At 46.6% G+C, this 26,260-nt stretch overlaps 1 protein-coding gene across 1 annotated transcript in view; it reads left to right on the top strand.

Annotated features, from left to right (window-relative positions):
* The window catches only part of Kiaa1549l (KIAA1549 like), a 110,061-nt gene extending 85,319 nt beyond the window's left edge, over nt 1–24,742 (top strand). Inside the window, exons 16-20 of the mRNA XM_059258912.1 lie at nt 4,603–4,953; nt 14,596–14,693; nt 16,323–16,471; nt 18,157–18,308; nt 24,366–24,742. Coding sequence (XP_059114895.1) covers nt 4,603–4,953; nt 14,596–14,693; nt 16,323–16,471; nt 18,157–18,308; nt 24,366–24,647 — 1,032 coding nt within the window. The 3' untranslated portion in view covers nt 24,648–24,742. The remainder of the gene's footprint in view (nt 1–4,602; nt 4,954–14,595; nt 14,694–16,322; nt 16,472–18,156; nt 18,309–24,365) is intronic.
* Nucleotides 24,743–26,260: the final 1,518 nt, after the last annotated feature.

Genomic DNA, 26,260 nt, shown 5'->3' with positions numbered 1-26,260 from the left:
CTGTGAGGCTAAACAAGGCAACACATAGGGTAGACTCCTCATAGGGCCGGAATACTACAGGCCCTCAAGCTAATGTGAATACCCACTACATGGATTTCTTTCACTCAACAACTAGTCAATGGCTTTAGACATGCAGCCCCTAATTAAGGGCTATGGTTGTCCTAACTCATAGCTATAGATGGAACCCCAGAAAAGTGACCCGTCAACTGAGGAGCAGTTGGTATTCATTAATGGCTTATTGCCAAGTTTACTACTTAGCACTGTTGTTTATATACTGGTGCTTTTATCCTATGGTCACTGAGATAATCTTAGTGATTCCTCTATCTCTGTCCTTTTCTCAGAAGTCTACTTTGGCTTTGGTCAGAGCACACACCTATGGGGTGGTAAGAGATCTGTTTATATAATGGACAAGAGCTTTCTATTGGACTTTTAAATGCCTGGATTTGCTCATCTGTACCATAAAAATAATCATACTCATTAATATTACAACTTAAGTTATTGTGAGAGTAAGAAGAGTCAATGTATACAAAATTCAGACAACAGTGCCTGGCATATAAGCTACTCATCACTGATAGTTGATATTATTACTGTTGTTGTTTATCTCTCCTGTAGGATACTCCTTCAAGGCCAGGTCACCATTTTATTAATTGCATCATAATTCTCAATGAAGCCTGAAAAACAACTAAGGACTGAAAGCAGTAATTGTCCATCAGGAAAAGAAACCTATGACCCGTGCTGCAAGCAGAGGGCATGGAGGTGTTTCCCTTCCTGAGTGGACATCAGGGGACTGAGGTTAGAGGGATGTGGCACTTCCTAGGGCTGTTGGAGTTCAAGAGATGGTGTCTTAGTTAAGGTTTCTATTGCTGTGATGAAACATCGTGATCAAAGAAACTTGGGGAGGAAAGGGTTTATTTGGCTTATGCTTCCACAGCACTGTCCATCACTGAAGGAAGTCAGGACAGGAACTCAAGCAGGGCAGGATCCCAGAGGCAGGAGCTGATGCAGAGGTCATGAAGGGGTGCTACTTACTGGCTTTTTCTCATGGCTTGCTCAGCCTGCTTCTTATAGAACTCAGGATTACTCGCCGAGGGATGACCCCACCCACAATGGGCTGGGCCCTCCTCCCTCATCAAACACCAATTAAGAAAATGCCTTGCAGCTGGATCTTCTGGAGGCATTTTCTCAATTGAGGTTCCCTCCTTTTGATTGATTCTAGCTTATGTCAAGTTGACATAAAACTAGTCAAGACAGCTGGTAAATGTCAGACAGTGGTTCGGTTGAACTACAGAGAGCAGCATTCCGTGTCCCAGGGAGTCCATGCAGTTTGCCCACGTGCCATACAGTTCATTAGCATTGGAGGAAATGTGATAAAGAAAGTGGACCTTCCATCTTAACTTCAGGCACACCCCATGGGGAATTGGTTGGGATTTCTAAAGTCAGGTCAAGTCTCAAAGTTTTATTGAATGTCGAGTGCCTTAGTGTGGCCTTGTGAGAAAGAGAAGTGCCATGGGTTCAGGGAGTGTGTGGTTGGGGGGCAAAACAGACATTGAACAACAGACATTAAATGAATCCAAGTCTATCCTGAGCTAGAGTGGGTGGGAGCTAGGCTTGTTTCCATCTGTGGAGAAGGAAAGACTAAAAACCACCTGAGAACCGGGGCAGAACAAGAGTCTTTGACAGTCATGGGCCATGACACTGGACACTTAGATTAAAGGAAGTCCCTGTGCAGGATGAAAACCCTGTTTGAAAAATCAAGAGTTAACTTCTGCTGGGGCAGTATGGTGGCAGATGACAGCAGGAACCTGGAGTAAATGTTTCCCGGCACAAGAACCAGCTCAGAGAGGTGCCCTGCCCCCAGCCTGTGCTGTTGCACAGCCCCACCCCGGGGATCTTGAGGAGGAGAGGGAGAGTAAGATATGTTACTAAGATGTGCACTCTTGCCCTGCCTAACACACAACTATAAATTCACACAAGAATATATTCAATCTTCTGACTGCAGATGCATAATACCACTGAAAGGTGGCAAAACCATAGCTCGGCTCACATTGGTGTCATTAATCTCTCACTTGGGAGTAATCTGGCATTAACATCCATTATGTATTAGGGAGATTGAAGAAATAGGGAGGAAGGCCCCGAGTGGGTAGCAACCAGCATTGACGAGGCATATGGCACAGTGGGACATGCCCAGGGCAACACACCCACTCCAGGTGACTTTGAGCAAATCAGTTAACTGCTCTGGCCTCAGCTGCCTCTCCTTTACAATGGAGCTTGAATTAAAGACCCTTAGGCTTTGAACTTCAATTCCAAATATTCTCTGCATTATACAGAAACTTCCTTCTAGAAGTTGTCCTTGTTATCTAGAAGATACCTCCGGGCAAAATCTTAACAGTAAGATTTGCTGGCCTTCAGAAAATTCACTTTTCAGACAATGATCACAAGCCTTTTAAGATCTCAGTGGCATGACATGTCCTTGTATTAAGGAATAATTTTATGTCCTATCCTATGATCTGCTTTTGCATATGTTAAAATAAAAAGTATTTGAAATTGCTTACTATAGCTGTTTGCTAATAAATCTAGTCTTGAAGGTACATGGAGAGCCTTAATGTTGATCTTGAACTACATACAAGTCCTATCTCTAGATGATGAGAGTAGAAAAAAGGTCTAATTTCTTTTTTGTGCTGTCTGTATATTCAATTTCTTCACTAATGTATGTGTACTAATTCAATACTAAAGAAAGTGAATGAACTTTTAAGACACCATCCTAGTTAGGGTTACTATTGCTATGGTGAAACACCATGACCAAAAGCAAGTTGGGGAGGAAAGGGTTTATGTGGCTTATACTTCCATACCATCACTGAAGGAAGTCAGGGCAGGAACTCATAAAGTATGGGAACCTGGCCGGGCAGTGCTGGTGCACGCCTTTAATCCCAGCACTCGGGAGGTAGAGCCAGGCGGATCTCTGTGAGTTCGAGGCCAGCCTGGGCTACCAAGTGAGTTCCAGGAAAAGGCGCAAAGCTACACAAAGAAACCCTGTCTCGAAAAACCAAAAAAAAAAAAAAAAAGTATGGGAACCTGGAGGCAGGAGCTAATTCAGAGGCCATGGAGGGGTGCTGTTTACTGCTTGCTCCCCAGGCTTGCTTAGCCTGCTTTCTGATAGAACCCAGGACCACCACCAGCCCAGGGATGGCACCACCCACCATGGGCTAGGCCCTCCACCATCAACCACTAATTAAGAAAATGCCCTACAGGCCTGCCTACAGCCTGACCTTGTTATTCCCTTAACTGAGGTTCCTTCCTTTCAGATGACTTTAGCTTGTGTCAAGTTGATGTAGAATTATCCAGCACAAACCTGAGTATATCACAGCCCTGACTTCTGTGAACTTTGAGAGCACGACTTGCCTGTGTGAATGAATTCCCTACTGATATCTTCCTGTGGTGTCCATTTTAGCAGCCAAGTACCTCATTCATAGTAATTCGAATTCGTGAGAACCTGTGTGAGCAACAGGACTAATGGTGATGAGATCACTAGTGTGTCTGTACCCTGTGCCACTGTTCTAAATCTTCACCAAGACGTTCACTGAATCCTTGTCCACCCCTCTGAGGTAGTACGTCATCCTCTTACAGATGAAGAAGTGGAAATAAAGCAGCTTTCCAGGCTGGGCCATCCTTAACGCCCCAGTTTTTAGCTTCTCGGTGCACCTTAGATCTGGCTCTTACGACAGTAGTTACTGTGGGGCTGCGGACTGGATCACCTGAACCACCCCTTGTCTCCCACATTTTGCATTCTGAAGTGTGTGCATGGCCTGTGTGACAGCGTGAGCACTTACATGCGTCCCACAGAACTGGTGAGGAATGGGCCCTCACGGGCATCCCACAGAACAGAATAAACAATGTACTAAACAAACACCTTCATCAACAGGCAGCAGAAGCTGAGAGTCCACGTAGACTTCTCTGACACTAATGAGATCCAGTTGTCTGTCTATCCCCCTCAGTTCTGCAGCTACTCCCTGAACGATGGGTGCAGGTGAAAGAGAATGTTCTAGATCAATACATCTCAGCCTTGAGCAGGCTTCAGAATCTCCTGGCATGCTCCTGCTGGGCCCCGTTCAGGGCTTTTCGTTCATGTCACATGATACTTGTAGATCATCTGTGTAGAAGGAAGACTGTGCTGCTATCCATGATAAAATGGAATCAGGAAACCAGGAATTCCCTAACCAGTGGCCGGAGCCAGGCTCATTTAAAGTGATTTGCCATCCTTTGGGGTATAGACTACAGAATGCTCCACATTCTTATACCCAAAGGCATCTAGATTTTGAGAATGTCATTAATTTAATCAGTGAGAGCCATTTCTCATTATTATGCTAATTAGAAAGTCTGTGGGACTGGTGTAGTGTGGACACCTGAAGACTACAATGGTAGTTGGAGTGCAGCCTTTCCTGTGTAATCCGAGCTGACTGCTCCTGCTGTGGGAATTCCTAGATAGAGCACATTGGCTATGACCTAAGTTAGCACAGACTCATTATCTCATCAGCCCCAGTGAGTAGTTCAAGATTCAAGAGAGAGCTTCATTAACAAATTGCTGGGCTTTGTTTGATCCCACAGACTGAGCCTGAGATCATAGAGGAAACCAATGTGGACAGAGTCCATGAGCCCCGGGGCTACGGCAGGGCCCGACAGGTGAAGGGCCACTCAGAGACCTCCACGCTGAGCTCACAGCCTTCCATCGACGAAGTCCGGCAACAGATGCACATGCTCCTGGAGGAGGCCTTCAGCCTGGCATCCGCCGGCCACGCAGGCCAAAGCCGGCACCCAGAGGCCTACGGCTCTACTCAGCACCTGCCATACTCAGAGGTGGTGACTAGCGCTCCAGGGACCATGACCCGGCCCCGGGCTGGAGTGCAGTGGGTGCCCACCTATCGCCCAGAAATGTACCAATACAGTCTGCCCCGACCGGTAAGTCACAGCTTCCGGCCACCTACCGTCTTGGGGTTTGCTCTTCCCACCACAGTCCAACAGGCGACCCACAGCCAGGATCTGGGGGTTTAGAGACCAGCCATGCTGGAGTCTCTTCTCATTCTTCACTCATGATCCACAGCCAAACCTTGTTCTTGTGGGACAGGTCCCCGAGGAGCCTAATGTGAAACCTTAACCCGTTTTAGAGGCATTCCCTTTTCTGCCATCACTCCTGGAAGGGTTGACCCCATTCTCCACTCACTGGTGGTTTATCTCCACGCAGACATGAAACCCAATTAAAATGTCAAAAGGCATCAAGAAGCCCTGCGTGAAGGGCCTGTGCATCCCGGTGGCTAAGAACGTAGGCTGTGAGCCACGTGGCTTGACTTGAATCCCACCCTGACCACTTTCTGGCTTTGGAACTTGAGGAAGTTGTTTTAAGTTTCTGCTAGTAAAAATAAATAAATATGAACAATAACCTACTGCCTAATAAGTAGGACGTTCCTCTGTAAGTGCATAAGCTTTAATTATTATACACTGCGCTGATCTGGGCATTGCTTGTATGCTATGCAATCTGTACAGTCTACCTCTGAGACAAGTGCAGTTTTATTCCTATTTTACAGAAGAGTGTGTCCAGTCCCCAGGAAACTTGTGTTACAGACATTTGTGAGTTGCCATGTGGGTGCTAGGAATGGAACCCTGATCTTCCAAAAGAGCATGCTCAGCCAGGTGGTGGTGGCACAAGCCTTTAATCTCAGCACTCGGGAGGCACAGGCAGGCAGATCTCTGTGAGTTCGCGGCCAGACTGGGCTACAGAGGGAGTTTTAGGAAAGGCTCCAAAGCTACACAGAGAAACCTTGTCTCAAAAATCAAAACAAAAAAACCAAAAGAGCATGTTCTTAACCACTGAGCCATCTCTCCAGCCCCCAACACTCAGCATATTAACCATTTTAAAGTACACAGTTTGGTGGAATTCACATACCCACATCTTGTGTAACTATCTCTAGGACCCTTTATCTTGCCAACATGATCCTCATTAAAAAAAAGACTCCCTTTTTTTCCCCCCATAGTCTGGAAACCACCACTTACTTCTGTCTATAAAGTTGTCTACTTTATGTGCTTCATACATAATATTTGTCTTTATATGATTGGTATATTTCACTTAGTATAGCCCTCAAGTTTAATCCACGTAGCATGAATCAAAAGGCCCTTCCTAAATTTTAAAGCTGAATAATACTCAAAGGTACATACTACATCGTATCTGTTTGCCTGCCAATGTGTATAGACTTGAGTTGTCTTCACTTTTGGGCCACAGTAAGTTGTGCTAATTCTCAAACAGGTATACGAATATCTCTTCCAGTTCTTGCTTTCATCTTTTGGGGTACCTATCTACCCATGAGTAGGGGTGCTGGGTCACATGGAGTTCTATTTTCTACTGGCATTGTTTTCTACAATGGTTGTACCATTTTCATTCTCTCCAACAATGACAGTTTCTGATTTCTTCACATCTCATCAATGGTTGTTATTTTCTGTTCCCTTGATAGTAGGCATCCTAACGAGTTTGAGGTAGCTCTCATTATGCTTTTGTTTGTATTTCTCTAATGATTAGTAATGTTGAGCACCTTCCCATGGTTTTGTTGGCCACTCATACATCTTAACATAATTTAAAAGATACAATATATTTTGGGAATATAAATTTGTCACTGCCATTAGAAAACTTTAGAAGCCATGCATTCCTAAAAAACATCAGCAACTCAAAGGCCACTCCAGTCACATTCCCAAAGGCCTGGATCTGAAAAGATGGGAACAGTCTCTCTCAGACTTACATATTTGCTGTTATAAAATGCATTTGCAGCCAGATGTGGTGGCAGTTGCCTTTAATCTCAGCACTCAGGAGACAGAGGCAGGAAGATCTCTGTGAGTCTGAGGCCAGCCTGGTCTACAGAGCGAGTTCCAGGACAGCCAGGGCTACACAGAGAAAACCTGTCTTGAAAAACAAACAAACAAACAAATAAATAAATAAATAAATAAATAAATAAATATTAAAATGCTTTCCCACATCATCATCCATATTACAGTTTCCAAGATCACAGTGTTCTGATAACGTGTATTAAGTTGGCACCTGCCCCATTCAGGGAGGGAATTTCCTCCCTGAGATCTATAAAATACCCCAATCTTAATGCATTTTTATATACCCCTCCTAGGAAGTTGTCCTCTGGAAAAGGCCACTCATATCTGTTCTGTGTTGATTGCCACCCACTTCATTGACTCATCATTTCCAGTCTCTGTATGAGGATCACTAAATTTGACCCCTAGCCCAAAGTGGAATGGTGCTCACCAACCAAATAATCTCAGGGACCAGTTCTGAGTCTCAGAGTCTGCTTATAGTGGTGGTTGTAAGAGGGTTGTTAGTTCCTGCTAAATGGTTAGCACAGTCCTGGGACCTAACAAACATCCTAGACCAGTTGGTTGATAATCAGTAGACTGCTTGGCATGGTGCCAACATATCAAATTATTTGACAGACAGTGTCCATTATTATCCAACTAGTTCTTCTGTTTTGCTGGGCCTACTGTCTATGTCCCTTTCCACTTTCTGAGACCACATCTCCTTCTCCTGCTCTGTTAAGCCCATTTAGGACACTCACTTGATGCCCCACCTCAGGGTCCCAAGGAAACATTGCTTTTGTTTGGTGACAAGTCTCAGAAGCCACTGGGCTTCCCTGGCTTGAGGCTAATTCTAGGAACCCGAAGAGCTCTGGGTTTCAGAAAGAAAACCTTATATGACCGAGAAAGGTCTTCCAGTCAGCAATGAGTGAGCTGTTGCCATTGCCCTTACATCTCAGTCCAATAAAGCCATTTAAAACCATGATGAGACATGTGAACATTCAGGCATCTGTTTGTTGTAATTGGGAGTTGGCAATTGTGCTGAACAGGACAAACCCATCAGAAACTGGGGGTGCTTCATAGGGAAAAGATCTGAGGCATAACCCAACCTCGGGACAAACCATTAGACCAGAACACACTAAAGAGTATCCATTCGTTGTCAAGGTTTCTTTCTCTGCCAAGTGCACAGGAGACTCCTGTCTCCATGAAAGGAAAAAATAGCCAACAACACACAATGGAGATGATGATGCTCAACCCAAGGTCTTGCAGAGCCCCCTTGCTGTGATAATGTGAAAATCAGCAGAAAAAGCAACATGATGACTATGATTACTTCTTGTCTTAAAAATAAAGAAAAAGAAAAGAAAAGAAAGTGCTCCAAACCCTGCTGGGGGGATAATTGGGAGCTGGTGTTTCTAATGTGTCAGGGCCAGCCTCGTGGGATTTACATCATGGGAAAGGTTACTGCTAGCATCTTGGGGTTTCTGCAGTACAGTTTGGGAGGCTTTGCTCATATTTTACCTCTTAAATCTATAAAGAAATTGGACCTGACACCTAACAACCAATCCAATTTTGCTAGCAGCCTTAATGGGTCTATGCCAAGTGAGATGAAAATATCCTACAGCTTTCCTGCCGGCGAGAGTGTGAGGACTCTTAAAAAGGCATTAGGGTTGAAACATCTTCCCACCAGACTCTCTACAGAGGAGTCAACAGTACTGCTAATAATAACACTTGCCCTCTATTGGTCCCCATTGTTGGCTGCATACTGATGTAAGTGCTGTGTAGACATGATCTCTCCAAATCTATCAACCCTCCCATGATGTTGCTGTCACTAGCCCTAAGTACTCAGAAAACAGGTTGGGAAGAGTGAAGAAACTTGTCCATGTTTCTCACAGTCACCCCTTGATGTCCACAGGGGACAGGTTCAAGACCCCTCAAAAAGCAGCAGAACCCATACTCAAGTCCATCATAGGCCTCGTTTGCATATGTAACCTACTCGTATGCTCCTGTGTCATCTCTAGGATATTTAGAATGCCTAGCATGACATAACCCAAACACTATGTGAATAGCCATCATCTATATTGTTTGGGGAATAATTATAAGAAAAGTTTGTATGTGCTCAGTGTAGCCTCCGTTTTCTTTCTGAGTACTTTCCATCTTCAATCATTACTGGAATCCGTAGATTCATGGACCAACTGAGCAGTTCTTGATGGCAGAAGTGGGTTAGAACTTACTGCTGTCTAACACTGATGCTAACACGTTTTCCATCCCCTGACTAAATGTGAATTATAGGGAATGTCGCCCCAGCTGTAATGGAAATGCAAATATCTATACTGTTGGAAGTCATAAGGAAGATGGCTCAGTTTGGGGGGGGGGGCCTTTTCCATTCTTGTTATTGGCCTAGTAAGGGAGACAGCTCTATGGGGGTGACATTGGGGGTTTGACAAGTTTACGTTCCTCCTTCCCCCTTACAAACGGAAGAGTCATCTCCCAGACCTTTAATAATAAACCATGCCAACATATCAGGCATGTTTATAGTCACCACAGTGCCAGGATTCACAATCTATCACATTGCTTGTATTTCTCCAAATAAAATTTGAGTCTGTCCTGAGCTTCCATCTGTCCAGGTGGGTAAGTAACTGCAGGGGATGGTCCCGACCAGTCACTGTTGATCATGCATCATGCATTTCTCAGGATCCTTGAAGGCAGGCCACTGTACCTCACAGACTGACTCGGTGAGTGGAAGGCTGTGTGCCTTTTCTCTTCCCTGAGCAGTCCCCCTGGAAACTAGCAGAGCTCTTGATATCTGACCAAAGCATGCTCCACTAAACTTAGGAAAGCCACCGGATCTATGGGAAGGTTGTTGCATGGGAAGAGAAAGGAAAAATCTGGAGAATGCCCCGCCCTGCCCACTGAATAGTTACTGCCATGTCACTAGGACAAAAAGGCCGGAGTGAACAGCCTGAAGAAGGAAAACTGAAGCTAGCTCCTGGCTTCAGAGGGTTTGGCCCATGTTTTGAAGGGAAAAGGGGACCAGGGATAAGATACGCCTGAGGACTCACTCCCAGGAGCCCACTTCCTTCAGCTTAGCCCTACCTCCTAAAGGTTCCATAACCTCCCCCAGGTACCACCAGTTGGTGACCAATGCGTACCCCACAAGTCTACAGAGAAATGCCATACTGAAACCGTAATACTCGCTGGGTGTTTTTCTGGCTGTTCCGGGAAAACCAGCTTTGTTTTTCCACCACCATCTCGGTCAGCTCAGGCTCCTACTGACGTCTGGGCACGATGCGAAACTGTAGGGGCGTCGGGGAGAAAGCTGCAGCTTCTGGTCCCAGTTTTCCCCACGCTCTGGATGGCATCCCCGAAAAGTGTATGCCAGAAGAGGACAGTGGCACCTTCCTGTACTGTGGAGAAGTCCTTCCCAGACCCCTCCCTCTTCTCCTCCCTTACTGTCCTTGCATGCTAGCGCTGGCTCTCCTTCCCTTCCCGTTTCCTTTCTTTCCCATCCTCCTGTTCTCACTCTCTCATGAGAGGCTTGCTCACCTACTCCTGTCCCTCTCCCTGTCTCCAGAAGCTTCCTCACCTATCCCCACAGGACTGTTAAAGGTCCTTGCATCTGGCTCCCTCGTCCCCTGACTCTTCCATCCTGAATCAGGGTGGAAGGCTTCAGCTTCCTAAGCTTTCCTAGAGGTGCACACAGGTCCTGACTTTCAGACTTACCCACATCTTCATGGGATTTAGATCCTCATCCCACAGGGTGAGACAGGAAATAGCACCTGTGGAGACATAATTTTCTGTCCCACCAGCCAGCTCCCAAATAACCACACAGAGACTTATTATTAATTATAAATGCTCAGCTGATGGCTTATGCTTGTTACTAACTAGCTCTTACAACTTAAATTGACCCATGCTTTTTAATCTATGCTCTACCACTTGGTGGTACCTTTTTTCAGCACAGCATGTTTATCTTGCTTCTCCTGGTGGCTCTGCCCTTCTTCATCCCAGCCAGCTCTCTCCCTGTCACCAAGTCCCGCCCAACCTCTTCCTGCCTAACTATTGACCATTTAGCTCTTTATTAAACCAATGAGAGCAACACATCTTCACAGTGAACAAAAAGATTGTTCTGCAACACCCCTGTAACAAATACATTGGCATCCTAGGCTCTCTTGCCTCCCTTCCAACTTCCCTTTCAATCAAAGAGTGTTTGTTAAGTTCTGAGACAAAGTGCTCTAAATGTCCCTTATTTCTTCCAGGTCTTTTGTCTATCATGGCGTCAAATTTAGACCCCAAGGGCTTTAGGACTTAAATGGTTGATACTCACAATCTAGGGCTCTGTGATTAGTAACTCCTATTTTTTGAAGTGTCAGCAAGAATCAACTCTTGGCAAGCTTCAATCTGCTGAGACTTTCCTTCCCTGAAGCAAGAAGCTGGGATGTCCTGGATGTTGGTTGGAGTATGGAAAGGACCTTAGATTCAAAGAACTGTGGGAGGGAAACAAATCTTAATTATTTCAGTTACCATATCAGAGTATTATTTTGTCTCAGAAGAAAAGAGTTCACACTTACTGAGTACCTAATTAAGATTAAGCTAGACAGCCAGCTTTGAGAGGCTCTATCCATCTCTCTTAGACACTGCTCTATCCACTGCTCTTAGACACTGCTGTGTCCACTGCTCTTAGACACTGCTCTGTCCACTGCTCTTAGACACTGCTCTGTCCACTGCTCTTAGACAGTGCTCTGTCCATTGCTCTTAAACACTGCTCTGTCCATTGCTCTTGGTTGGTTGAGAGACCAAGATAAACAATGAGTTTTGTTTCTTCTTAGAGTGAGATTTTAATTGTCAAGCCCACGTTAAAAAATCTCAGAAGTTAGCCGGGCGGTGGTGGCACACGCCTTTAATCCTAGCACTCGGGAGGCAGAGGCAGGTGGATCTCTGTGAGTTCGAGGCCAGCCTGGTCTACAGAGCGAGATCCAGGAAAGGCGCAAAGCTACACAGAGAAACCCTGTCTTGAAAAAAACAAACAAACAAAAATCTCAGAAGTTTTTGTCAAATCTTTTAGTGATTTACCATTAGGTGAACATAGCAAACTTTTTCTTGGCTAGCAAACTGTGTTGAGTACAGAATAAGCCTTCCAAGATCCAGGGATAAAAATAGATGTCTGCATCCTTTGCTGAATAGCATCAGAGGCCAGAAGAGACAGAGGGGTTGTGAACCCCTCTGTTTTGTAAAGGGAGCACATCACTTGTTGAATTATTAAGAATTCTGAAGGGACAGCTGGGAAGGCATGCAGGACAATGGTTTTCAACCTGTCTGCAAAACTCGGAGTTCAGGAAGCACCACAGGAAGCCGCCATGAAATAGGGACGGGCCAAATTTACCCTCCTTTCTCTCCCCAATTTCAACCAGATGCACTGCTTTCAAGTACGTGTTTCATGTCTGATAAAATAGTTTCATAGATCTGTGAAGATGGCGTGGTGGATAAAGCTCTTGCTGCATACAGTGGGAGACCCTGCCTAGGATGATAAAGTGGAGAACAATGTAGGAAGACGCTCAATATCACTCCTCCTCTCCTGCTCTTCGGCATTGAGATGCTGATGTCAGACCTGTTCATCCTCCAACTCTGCATCTTTTCTTTTTATATTTTCAATTTCCTATTTTTTCCAATTAGTTTTGACCAAGTTCCTCAGTTCTGTTTCCAAGTTTCTTAATTCTCTCTTCATCAAATCTGAATGCACACTTTAATTCCCCGACACTGAGGGCTTTAGCTCAGGAACCCTCTTTCATGTCTGAAAGTTGTTTTTGAGTATGCTATAGCATTCCTGATGACATCTCAATTTGGTCAATTAATACTTTTTTTAAAAAAAAAATGTATATTTATTTTTAAATTGTGTGATATGTGCTATGTGAGAATGTGGTTTTTATACATGCAAGCATCATGCCTACTGGGCCAGAAGGGGTGTTGGAGCTGAGGTTACAGGCAGTTGTGAGCTGTCTGATGTGGGTGCTGGGAACTGGACTCTCGTCCTGTGGAAGAACAGAACAGTATGTGCTCTTAATCATTAGCCATCAGTCCTGCTTGATTAACTCTTCCACAGCATTTCTTACAATGTTATATTTTTTTTGTTTTATGTCTGGACAGTTGAAACTTGGAAGTCTTTAAAAGTCTGTGTCTGTGCCCTTGGTACTGACGTTCATTCCTCCCTCTGGTACATTCCATCAGCTCCTGTTTGTAGTATAAGCACCTATTTATTTTTTAATTGTACTAATCCTGTGAGCCTACTGTAGAAAGAGAATTTCCAGGTGTTTCCATGTAGACTTTGAAACCTCACCAGTCACCCTCCCAAGGAGAGGCCGGGCTTGCCAGGCACATGCCTACCTCAACCACACGCCCTGTGCTGAAGCCTGAAATCGTAATCGGACATCAGTTGCCCGGTTTGTCTTCTGGGAAGTCACATCTTTTGCATTTGCTTCCCGCTCACTATTTCCACCTCTGGCATCAGCTCACAGTTTTGTTTTAGTTTGCTGAGATGCAGGGGAGGAAGGGTACCAGAGCTGTCCGAGCAATTTCCCTTACAGCTCACAATTTTCATGGTGCCTTTCGAAAGTGTGTTTTCTCTGCGGCCTCGCTGCTATTACATGGGTTAGCCCTGACAGGTGTGGTGTTTGCTGTAGTGCTAGAGGGGGGCAGGGGACCTTTTCCAGTTCAAAAGAATCTGTGTTATGGGGTCACTTTACTGAAGCATTTTATGCTCATGCTTTGGGGTTTAAAGGACTGCCGTCCTGTTCTTTTTGAGAGTCTGATAGGCATGCACACTGTCCTAAAAAGACAAGTTGAGCTCTGTCTACCCCAAGAGCATCTCTAGATTTTCTCTCGATACAGTAGGCCTTGGCCTGACCCTCTCTGACCCTGTCTATCTTTCCTGTATCCCCTCGAAGGTTGACCGAAGTCTTTGCTTTGCTTGCAAAGTCCATGCACACACAGGGCCTATCTTCTCAGTAATGCCCTGAGCACAGCATTGATGTCTCCACTTCAGAAGAGGACATTGGAGTCCACAGAGGTCACCAGACTTCCCTAGGAGTTGAAAGTCTGTTCATGAGATCCTCCTGCCACCCCCCCCCCAACACACGCCTTTCCCACATTAAACCCGCATTCCAAGAGAAAGGAAATTGCTCCCCGGTCATTCATTCATTTGTTCCATGAGAAAGGAAACTCCCCGGCCATTCATTCATTCCTTCTTCCGTGCTAACATTTATTGATCTTCTGCTACGCACTATTCCAGGCATGATATTATTGACAACGAAACCTTGCCCTTAAAACCTCAGATTACAGTCTAGCTGGTGGCAGATAATGAATAAGCAAGGAGCCATATAATTTAGCCAAAAAGTACTCATTTCCTTAGACAGAGAAAAGGGAAGTATGTGGCAGGTTGAATGTTATGAAGGAAGGAGTGATAGGCAGAACCAGGAGAAAATCATGCCAGGAAGAGGGAGCAGCATTTGCCAATGCCCGAGGAGGAAAGTGTGCTGTAAGGCCACTGAAGGGCTCTGGGGCTGCAGTGTTCCAAGCGAACCAGAGCCACAGAGAGATGAGGGCGCATGGGATGAGCGTGGGGACTGCGGTAAGGAAGATCTAGGGAACACATGTGAGGAAGGACTGAGGGTCTGGCCCCTGGAAGGGTTCTTCCTCCTTAAATAAGAAGCTGTGTGCTGGGGGACACTGGTTTAGACAGCTCTCTCTAATTTGCTTGTCTCTTCACAGGCTTACAGGTTTTCCCAGCTTCCTGAAATGGTCATGGGCTCTCCCCCGCCACCTGTACCTCCCAGGACAGGCCCTGTGGCTGTGGCTTCCCTCAGGCGGTAACACATTCCTTTCGTGGCTTTGAGATGTTTGGGAAAGATTTGACCCCCAGGCTGTTTAGTCCTGTGGGCAGTCACACCAGTAAACTCACTTCCTTCCCTGTCCCAGTTCAAGGTGTGTCCCTTGCAGCTGGGGCACAGGAGTGTCACGAAGTGGAGACCACACTGAACAATTTGCATGTCTTTCTAAACAGAAAGTCCCTGAGACCCCACAATCCAAACCACCCCACCTTGATTGCCCATAATCTGACCTTGAAGATAGAAAATGACAAGTGTGGCCGCCTCATCCTGTGTTTGCATACCCAGAAGTCCCTTTGCTATTTGTAAGACAGTGTCTCAGGGGCCAGGGAGTAGTGGGCCTGGGCTACCCACTTCCAGTCTTGACTTTTCAGAGAGGCTGAACTCACACATCTCAGTCTGAGGCATTTGCTACGCCTTCTCTTTGTTCTTTACTGACACAGCCAGCACATGTCTTTAATAAAGTGGGACAAGAAATAGAAAAACCAGGAGCTCTGGGGAAGAATGAACTAATTCTGATACCCAAGCTAGGAATAACCCTGCCCTGGGGAATGCTGGGTCACTGGCCCAGCCTTGCTCCACAACCTTCCCCAACATACTGGGCAGCCCATCTGTGGGCCACAGGCGTGGACTTTGTGCAGATGGTTTTAAAAAAAAGGGAGCGTCCCTAGGAAAGATGCTGTTTTCAGTTCTGACAGTTCAGGGTCGAGCCCGCTCAACATCGCCCCTCAAGGCCAGTGGCGTCCAGGGTGGGGTGGTAAGAAGCTGGCCAAGGGGCCGTTGCCTCATCTGCCAAAGGTCTGCCTTGTGATTCATGGCCGACCGCCTTGCTTCTTGGGTCCCTGATGTAACTCTCTAGGATTTTTCAGGAAGGGCTCTCAGCAGAGTGCACAGGGAAAGATCCAGAAGTTTTCCTGGAAAGGGTCGTCTGAAGCAGAGCTGTGGGAACAAGCCGACAGGGAAGGAGGGATGAGAAAGGGAGACCCCACACTGACCGCTCCTCCTCCCCCCACCCTACTGTGTTGTCGGATCTCCCAGCCTCCCTGAGGAAGCACGGGGTTCTGAGCTACTTCTGTGTAACTCTCCAGATCAGTTGCCCACCTCAGTCCTTCGTGGCAGGTCTGCCGGTAGCCATCATCTTCTGCCAATCCCCCACCCCCACCTTCTCTGCCATCTGCCATCCTCACCCACATGAGGATGTCACTTCCTTCACGGAAACCCAGAGCATTAGACCAGGAATGCACTTTAGAGGTAAAACCGTCCATCCCATTGGCTGCTCCTGTTGTCACTGCCTCCTAGGTCTACCGTCCCCAGCTAACACCCAGAACTAATCGTCTCGCTGCTTTTACATGGAAATTAAATATTCTCCTACCCAGAACCATCCTTAGAGAACTAACCTCAAACAGGAAAAACAAAAACCAACCCCACTATTGCAGGTCTGGGTGCCTGCTGCCTGCGGACGCCACCAGCATTCCCATTGCTATTGGTAGCAAGTCAGACCCAGGACCTCGTGAGAACGGGGTTTGATGACGTCAGACCACTTTTCAGTGTATTGTGACTGCTTGGTGCCTGAGGCACGCTCACATCACACGGTCCCTCTGCCCTACTCAGGTCCACATCAGATATCGGCAGCAAGACCCGGATGGCTGAGTCCACAGGACCTGAGCCTGCCCAGTTGCATGACAGTGCCTCCTTTGCCCAGGTGTCCAGAGGTCCCGTGTCGGTGACGCAGTTGGATCAATCGGCTTTAAATTACTCAGGTGAGCAGAGGAGAGGAAGCCTGTTCCCTGTGCAGAGCCCTCTCCCCAATCTACACAAACTGCTGCTGTCAGGACCCAGAGCTACCACAGGTCTGGGTCCTCTGACTTCACTAGTGTTGACCAGAGGAACTACTGGTTTTATTTCTTAAAAAAAAAAAAAAAAAAAAAAAAAAAAAAAAAAAGCTGAAACCACGCAAAATACCTAGTTATGCTAAAGTCAAAATAATGTTGATATTTTGTCATACATTTTATATGACAGGTTTCTGTTTATTTTACCTTCACAGCATGACACATATAGCCATTTTTCCCCAAGGTGACCATGGTCCTCGGGCCATGGGTTTTAGACCTGTGTTGTGTTATGTACCTATTTAAAAGTATATGCTAACTCTATATGTATTTTAAATTTACATAAATCATATACTACCCATTCCTTTCGCACTGTTTTCTTAACTCGATATTGTTGCAGTATTTCTCCAGCTGGCTGTATGAACACAGGTTAGCCACTCATTTCCATCGCCATCCTTCCCATCATGTCCTGTGACATGATGTGCAACAGTCCATTCCTTTGATGGACCTAAGGGGCATTTCCAGTTGTTGGGGTTTTTTTTTTCTTTTTTCTTTTTTCTTTTTTTGTCAAACTGACAGACAATGACAAATGGAGCTGGAGGTTTGCACACGCCCTAGTTTGTATGTGACCTGGTTGAATTTTTATTGTATACATGCCATACCTTTATGGTTAAACCTGCTAGCACCAGTTGCCAACCATTTGTGGTTTCCAGGAATGCCTCTGGTTAAACCCATTCCTTTTGACTGTTTTTGTTAAATCTTTAAAACCGCACGTCCTCCTGGGAAGAAAGCACCTGCGTCCAAGGTGTCCTTTCCTCTGAACAGGTCACAGCTATTAGGGTAGGATGAGGGAGAGGATGGGGGCTCTGTAGGGGGAGTTGGACCCTCAAAGCCTAGAAAGCTGGCCTGAGCCACAACAGATGATGCCTGCCATATTGACTAGGCAGGTGATGGGGCTGGGGTCTCAGAATGAGGCCTCCTACTTCCTCCCCAGTGACCTTCCCCTCACATCCTCTAACCTGGACCAACGTCAGAGTCCTCCCTAGTTCCAGCTTCCTGAAGTAGACTTCATGCATGTGCAGTGGGAAGGACTGGACTCTCCTCCCTCTTTAGGAGGATGGGGAAATGGGGCACTGCTAGCCTGTGAAGCGGCCGGAGAAGTGGAAAAAAAAAAGTGGATGTAGCACCCACCCCTGCAAAGAGGGCACAGCCTGGATCTTAGCTCCACTTGGTCTCTGTGCCAGATACCCTGAGTAGGGCACCACCTGCTCCCCTTGGCAGTCACCATGACCTTGGAAGAGCTCCACTAAGGAGAGCCAGGTGCCCTCTACCTCAGCCACCCTCTTCGCTGATGCATTACCCAGAGTTTCAGCCACCCCAGCAGGGCTCTGCTCTGCATTAGCTGGAGTCTCTGTACCCAGCATCTCCTCTGCCCTATATAGAGCTGCTTAATATTATAGCCAAGAACATGCTCCTCACCTCAGGCCTGATTTGCTGAGATTTTGGGCCCAGCAGGCAGCCAGGTGGTCTATGAAATGGGGTTTAGCTGGCTCTTGCGGGTAGGGGTCTGGATCCAGAGCCCAGACTCTCCTGACCTCCCACCCACTTCCTCTGTGCAGGTAACACAGTGCCAGCGGTGTTTGCCATCCCAGCTGCCAACAGACCTGGCTTCACCGGCTACTTCATCCCAACACCTCCCTCATCCTACAGGAGCCAAGCCTGGATGTCCTATGCAGGAGAGAATGAGCTCCCAAGCCAGTGGGCTGATTCGGTGAGATCTTTGATGATGCTCTCATAAAACCTCCCTTGCTGGGCACACTTCTAGGAGAAAATGAGATGAAAGACAGAGACTAGGCTTTGGTTCTCTCAGGACGCCTCCCACCACGCCGGTGGATGAGACCAGCCATTTTGAGGGAGGTAGTGTGGAGAGGCATGTGACCTCTGATGGAGGAATTTGAGACATTTCCTAGCACACATTCTACCTCTTCCTAGCAGGGTGACCGTAACCAAATAAGTCTTACAGTAATAACTAGCATCTGTTTAGTATTTTCTATATGCCAGACCCCGTCTTGATGTTCCATTAGACTGTCATATTTAATCTTCACAGCAATTTGATCAAGTGAGTTTTAGAATTCCCATGACTGCTCCCAGCTTGCAGATAAGGAACTGAGGCTTAGTCACGTGACACAATGTCTACAGCCACACATCTGAAGAAGAGCCAAGGCCAGAGTTCAGACCAGCCTAGCTCCAACATGTCTATAAAATGTATTTCTTTGAACTGTCGCATTCTACAAGGTTTTAGATCAAAAGTCAGCAAATGAAGCCTCGGAAACCCTGAAAGCACCATGTGGCAGATCCGAAGACTTCCTGCTGACCTCCGCACAAGCGTTTTTTGTCCCAGTCCTTTGATATCTCCCTTCACTCCCCTCACAGCTGTGTGACACAGATATACCTGTCTTTGGGCTTTCTGGATGTGGTCACCTACGCTGTCTGTAGTGGGCTGTCTGGTCCCTGAGTGAGCTCACCGGTACACATGAGAAAGGCAGGTTACTCCGCGAGCTGAACCTGACATTCCCTGCGTGTTTTAGTCACTTTCTGTATTGGTCTCTGCCTTTGGAATAAATTCCTAGCTTTGGAAAACACCTTGATACAGGAGTCTGGCAGTATCTCTGTCCAAACCTCTGAGGTCAGCATACCCTGCAGCCTGAGTTCCAACACCAGAGGGGTGATCCTACATATAAACTTCCCTGTTGTCCAAAGCTTACTTCTTTGGTTTCTAAAATATAAAAATACAGGCCACATTGCATATAAAGTATTTCTGAAATGAACACTCTCTGTTCCTTCTCCTTTCAAGTGGGTATAGTCTGACTGAATGGTTCTCTATGAGAGGTTCAGCATCCTTATGAAGTCTCACGGTTCTCAGGAGGCATTTGGAGGCTGGGCCTTAACAGTCTGAGGATTCTGGCCTTTTTGTTAAGTATTACAAACTATTACTATCTGGACTTGATACTACGGCTTAATGTGCTTGTTCTTTGCGTGAACTTCCTCCTGGCTGGTACTTTATACTGTCAATATCTCCTTCACATGGGCTTTCCTAATGTGCTATTCTCTGCAAATGAAACATTGAACTCATTCAGATTGTTCGCGGAGTTGGAGTAAGTAAGCTCTGAGAGAGGAACTAGAGAGATTTCCTGCTGTGGGTCTAACCAGGGATGTCATAGCATGCTGTTAGGTCGGTGGGTCTAACCTGGGACCTCATAGCATCTGTTTGGGTAGTTGTAGAAGGGCTCATCTTTACCTTTCTTTCTGGGTTTTGTTGTTTTTTGTTTTGTTTTTCCCATTCTTTTTGTTTGTTTTGTTTTTGGAGTTTGAGGATGGTTTTGTTGTTGTTTTGCTTGTTTAGTTGTTGTTGTTTATTTTGAGACAAGGTTGGATTCCTAAGTCCAAACTGGCTTGCAATTCACAATGTACCGTGAGGCCAAGGCCACACTGTAAACTCCTGCAATCCTTCTGACTTAACGCCCCCTAGTGCTGAGCCCCCGTGTCTGACTCGCCTTCCTCAGCCCTCCATCGGATTCCCAGATTGTTTTGCATTGCCTGCATATCTAAACATTGGGTAGGACCGATTAATCCAGAGCGTGTTTGACTCTGTAAGTCTTAAAATGTAGAAATAATGTATGTGCTTTTCAGAGTAACTGATACACGTCTTGTACAGGGCAGCTGTAAGCCTGCAGCTTGGACAGCTATGTGCTCTGCAGGATTCAAAGGAACTATTTTCCAAATCCTTGATCTTTGCCCTCAAGATGCTCAACACACATAGCTTACCTAGGCTTTCAGCTACATCCAGCTGCCCTTGGGATCACCTCACCTTAGAGAAAAAGGCAGAAGACCTCAGCAAATGCAAACCTAACCTTCCTGACAGGATGATGGGGTCATTCCAGAATCATCCCCAACAGTGTGAAAGCGGTTGAGTTTCCCTGGCTCTTTTTAATGCTGCAGCCTCAATAGGTCTTTCTTGGGGCCCAGTTTCCGCCTGTAGCTCACCTGAGGAGTGTGCCCAGGCCTGGTGCTAACTGTGCTTACTGTACAGGGGATTCAGAGCAGTGAGAGACGGCACAGGAAGCCCAGAAAGCCAGCTAGAGAAAGTCTCCCCATTTGGGGTGATTAAAGAGAATTCATGTCCTCTACATTGCTGTGAGAAAAACAAGACCCTCACCTTCACTTGGGTGCCTGACCTTCCTGTTCCCCCAAATTACCTAGACCCAGGATGTCACATTGATTTCACCCTTGGTGCTAGATGGAGACGCTTCTGGAGGAGGCCTCAGGGTGTATTTGTTGATCTCTCATTATTGTGACAAAATAATCTGTCAAGAAGTAATTTAAGGGAAGAAAGGTTTGCTTTGGCTTACACTTCAAGAGATCCCATCACATTGAGGAAGGTGTGACAGCAAGGGGCTGCTGGTCATATTGCATCTGTAGTCAGGAAGCAGAGTGAACAAGAAGTGAGGCTGGGCTTTAAAACCTCAAGGGTCACCCTCAGTGACCCACTTCATTCAGTAAGGCTCCACCTTCAAAAGATTCCAGAACCTTCCCAAACATCACCACCAGCTGAAGATCAAGTTTAAATACATGAGCCTATGAGGCATAGTTCACATTCAGAATCACAACACAGACTAACCAGGAGCTTGTGCTGTGATCAATTGGTGATGTCTGTCAAGGAATAGTAGTATTTGCAGCCCTGGGTTGCTTGAGTTATCTCCAGTCCCACCCGGGCCGGCAGCCACTCAGACTCAAACATACAGACACTTACATTATTTAAACTGTTTGGCCTAATGGCTCAGGCTTCTTGATACCTAGTTTTTATATCTTAAATTAACCCATTTCTATTAATCTATACCTTGCCACAAGGCTCATGGCTTACATCTTGTTTCTCATGGTGGCGGCTGGCAGCGTCTCCTTATTCAGCCTTCCACTTCCCAAAATTCTCCTCTCTCTTTGTCCGGCCTATACTTCCTGCCTGGCTACTGGCCAATCAGCACTTTATTTATTAACCAATCAGAGCAACACATTCACAGCATAGATAACATCCAGCAGCCCTGGATTCTGGCCAGCAAAGCATAACGGTGCTTGCCTACAAAGAGACTATTTCCTTATCTCCCCCACTTCTGAGTACTACCAGGGACCACCCCAGTTGGTTGGTTATCTTTCCCTTGCTGGTTCTCGCCACTAGCACCAAGATTTGATGTCACAGAGAAAGGGTCTTGTATTGACTCTCTCCACTCCGGGGCATGCAGTTAGCTAAGTTTGAAATGTAGCAGCTTCCTCCCTACATGTTTGGAACTTACTGGCCATCCTCCAGTGATTTCCAAACTGTGCCTAGAACCCCAGGCTCTGGGAGACTTTCCGCTCTGTGCTCGGCATAATTCCGAGCATGGGGCAAAGCAGTGAGAAGGTGAGGGTGGAGGGAGTTCCGCCTTCACAAGACTGAGGGCGTGGGACAGGTGATGATGGCCCCAGGAGGAAAGCCTGCCACTCCAAAGAAACTGTGTGGAACTGTTGGCCTGTGTCAGTCTGGGAAAGGTCCCTAGAAGAATGGAAATGTGAACTGAGATCTGAAAGGCTTCCTGTGTTCCGGCTTTGGTTCTTGGTCAGCTCCAGTCACCCGCGTATTCTTAGCTCTTGTGGCTGGCTAGCTAAGTGGGACAGTCCAACTCTGGGTTTCCTCTAAAGTACAGGGGAAACCTTCCAGCCTCTGTGTGTAGAGACATTAGCAGCTTTTTGCCACTTTATTTTTATTTGCAAGGTCTTGTGATGAAATTTAAAGCCCAAACTCAAGCTTAAGGCATCAATCCAGTTACTTCCTTTGAGTGAGTCCTTGCAGCCTCACCTGGACAACTGAGGTAGCCTCAGAGCTCACTTCTGCCAGATCCACCCCGAATGACCTTGCTGAAGCTGACTTCTCTGCTGACACCCATGAAGGGTTCCCAGCCCATGATTTCAGAAACCTACCTTCTCAAGAGGGACTATCAGAGCGCCCAGCATCCTACCATCTACTCCCCTATCCCAAATGTCTGAATATTTGTGTCCCTCTACCTGACTCACATGTGGATTTCCACAATGCCAAGGTGATGGCTTTAGGGCATAGGCCTTGGGGAGGTAGTTGGTTTGTGAGGGTCAAGCATTTGTGAATAGAATGAATGTTCTTATAAAAGAAGCCCCCATAGAGCTTCCCTGCTGCTTCTACCATATGGGTGACAGGAAAAGGCAGCTGTCGCGAACCAGGAAGCAGCTTCTTACCAGACATTGGAGTCCCCTTCATGAGTATAAAAATAAATTCCCATTCCTTATCAGCTCCCTGGTCAGTGATATCTTGTTATAGCGACCTGAAGAGGTTAAGACAGCTGCCCTGCTCCATCCTCCCCGGTGGCTCCAGATGAACGTATCTGTCGATGGGGAGGGAGGCCGGGTGTGGTAGGACATGTCTATAGTCCCGGAAGTCAGGAGACAGAGCTGAGAGGACCACCACAGTCACAAGACCAGCATGATAGACAGTGACTTCCAGGCGCTATAGAGACTCAGCCTTTGTTTCTCACAAGTGTGTCCAAGACAATAGGTAGATGCACCGAAGAAGCCCGTGCTCTGTGAACTAGCATTCAGTTGCTTTTAGAGGGGACAGGCTGAGGACACCATCCCCCCACCCCCACCCCTCCATGCCCCTGTGCCTTTGCTCTTGTCTTTCCACCTGTCTGGCCTGCCTAGCCTAACCCTTGAACCTGGAAGTGGACTCCCAACACCCGTTCTCTGCCTGCCCTACAGTACTGTGCACCTGCATCCTCAGTACTCCTTTTCCCAGCATTCCAGCCAGCATCCTGGGATACAAAGGTCTGTGTGGACCAAATACAGCCCACATTTGGTACTGTTTCTGTGGGCAAGCTATTCATAGATTCTAAATCTTTTGCTTGTCTCTGTTCCTAGAGACTTCTGTTGTTTAAGTAGAGAATAGTGTGTCTCCTACTTTTAATGAAAAGAGATTTTTTTTTCAAGAATGTGATAGTGTACCTATATAGAAAACACTGTAGTGCACAAATAAATTCCCAGCGCTTGGAGTTAGATGCACCTGTGCAGACCATGGCCCAGTGGCTTGGTGGCTGTTTCCTCAGATGGCGGTACCCTTTGCTTCAATGTGCTCACCTAAGAAACAAGGATGACACCTGAGAGGAGGTTGTTGCTGCAGAATTAAAGGAGACACTATGTGAAAATCATTAGGGCTCTATGCATATTAGCTATTAGTAGTTGTAAAAAGCCCCCGAACTCCCTTGCAATAGTTCTGTTTACTCAGGGTCATTTAACTGTGAGTTCAGGTGTATTCGTGTTTTTTTTGTTTGTTTGTTTGTTTGTTTGTTTTGTTTTTGGTTTTTTGAGACAGGGTTTCTCTGTGTAGCTTTGAGCCTTTCCTGGAACTCACTTGGTAGTCCAGGCTGGCCTCGAACTCGCAGAGATCCGCCTGGCTCTGCCTCCCGAGTGCTGGGATTAAAGGCGTGTGCCACCACCGCCCGGCTTCAAGTGTATTCTTAATGTTCTCAGCAAAGTTGAAAAACATCTCTTTAATTCATCCAGCTATCACACTTAGTGAGTTCAAGATAGCTGTTTGCTACAGAAACTGACTCCAGATTGGAAGGGCTATCGCTGTGATAGCGTATGATTTCAATTCTCCTCTAAACCCCTTTCCTTGACCTCAGTGACCTCCTGCTTCCAGTATTGAGTGTATCCTGTACCTTGAGCTCCCTCCTAACATGAGTTTCTTCTCCTCTCTCCACCTCCTGTGCAGGTCCCTCTTCCCGGGTACATCGAGGCCTATCCAAGGTCACGTTATCAACAGAGCTCACCCTCCAGGCTTCCTCGCCAGTACAGCCAGCCCACCAACCTTCACCCAAGCCTAGAGCAGGCCCCTGTCCCCTCCACAGCTGCCTCACAGCAAAGCCTGACGGAAAATGAGCCTCCAGACACTCCATTGACCAACATTTCTACCGCAGCCCTCGTGAAGGCTATCCGAGAGGAAGTGGCCAAGCTGGCCAAGAAGCAGACAGACATGTTTGAGTTCCAGGTCTAATGCCTCAACCCTGAGGGAATCTGCACGTGAAGACTGTGAGACAACAAATATGCTTTGGGCTCCTCAGCCCTAATGTGTGGGGGCTCCAGACAATGCATGGGTCTTTCTCATCCTCAGATTCTAAAAATGCCCAGCGGTGGGGCTGCTGGGAAACAGAAAACTTGTGAACAACTGGATTCTGACTCCTGCAGCCAATTGTGGACAACAAGTCCCTAGCTGGGACCCTGCGTTTGATGTTCTGTTGGGCTGAATGTTTGAACTGTGGGTGGAATTTCCCTAAGGAGCCCTTAGTCGTGAGAGGCTCTAGTTAGCCTGCAGGTTCCTGTCCAATGTCCCATTTTAGTAAATCGCCAGAAGGGAGAGAATGCCTCTCTGTCTTCAGTGACCTCTGCATGTTCTCTTTCTGTGTTAAAGGCAACACAGGAGTGTGATTAACCACCAGACTGTACTCTCTCATTGAGCCATGACCGTGATCGCTTTAAAAATCACCTCTAGTCTGTAAGAGAGATGCTGCCTCTCCAGCCAAGAAACTCGAGTCTCTTTGCTTTTAAAGGCTCATGTTTAAAGTCAAATGAATTGGATGGAAATCAGTTCCAATGGCTGTGCCTATAAATAGTCCTGACTCTCCCTCCCCTACCCCCACACACACCTGTTAATTAAAGGCCAAGAAAGAGAGACGATGAGCCAGAATGGTGGACTTGTGTTGACAGGCTGTTTAAAAGGTGTTGTCATTTTGGAAATAAGGTCTCCTGCAAACTGGATCCAAATGAAGGAGAATCGGTGTTAGGAGGCTGGGGAGTCTGTAAAAGAGAAGCAGTTATTTGTGGAGGTTTCTCTTTGTATTGAAGATGGCCTGAGAACCTGGCCGTCTGAGGGAAATAATAATAGAGCAACTTTAACAAGATGTCTCCTCCATAGTGGAGTCCAGCATGTGCTGTTGAATGGTACAAAGGAAACCATTACTGGTTACATTCGAGATGGGAAAGATGGATCCACAGTCACCCCACACTGCAGCCTCTGCTTCTAGAAGCTTCGGAATGTAGAAAATCTGAGTTGAGATGAAATGCAAAGCATCTTTTTAAAAGTCTGTGGTGTTCACCAGTTCTCCATGGTGGATGGATGCAGGGGGACATTGGCTGAGATGGCAGGATGCTACCTTGGGATGGCGCTGCTTCATGCTACTCTCCCTGGCATGAAGCATCAGCTTCCAGAGTCCTGGGCAGAAACACTGCCTTGTAGCTCTTGGGTACCGGCCACTGATGACCCCTCTGTGCAAATAAAACTGATTTGGGGTACCATGGGAAGAGGGAACCCTGAGTTTCTTCCCCAATTTTGGGAGCCATATATGATGTCGGGGGGCTTATCTGGTGTCTGTTGGAGAATATGGTCCTATCCTGCCTTCACTCATGATCCATCTAGCTTTCAGCTGTACCCATGGCCCCTCTGACCCCATCTATCCATTGTCTTCATGAGTTTCTTTGGTCTTTACTGAAAGAAGAGAGAGGAAACAGAGTAGGATTGGAACTGATTAGAATGGGAGATTCCAACTGTCAAAGCACAGACTTTCCCAAAAAGCTGTTTTTACTTCCCTATGGCAAATTGTCCTTTCTGGA

The sequence above is a fragment of the Peromyscus eremicus genome, chromosome 4 (genome assembly GCF_949786415.1).
Source record: "Peromyscus eremicus chromosome 4, PerEre_H2_v1, whole genome shotgun sequence".
NCBI classification, from domain to species: domain Eukaryota; kingdom Metazoa; phylum Chordata; class Mammalia; order Rodentia; family Cricetidae; genus Peromyscus; species Peromyscus eremicus.
The sequence above is the reverse complement of the archived record's forward strand: the minus strand, read 5'-3'. Positions and strand labels throughout refer to the sequence as shown.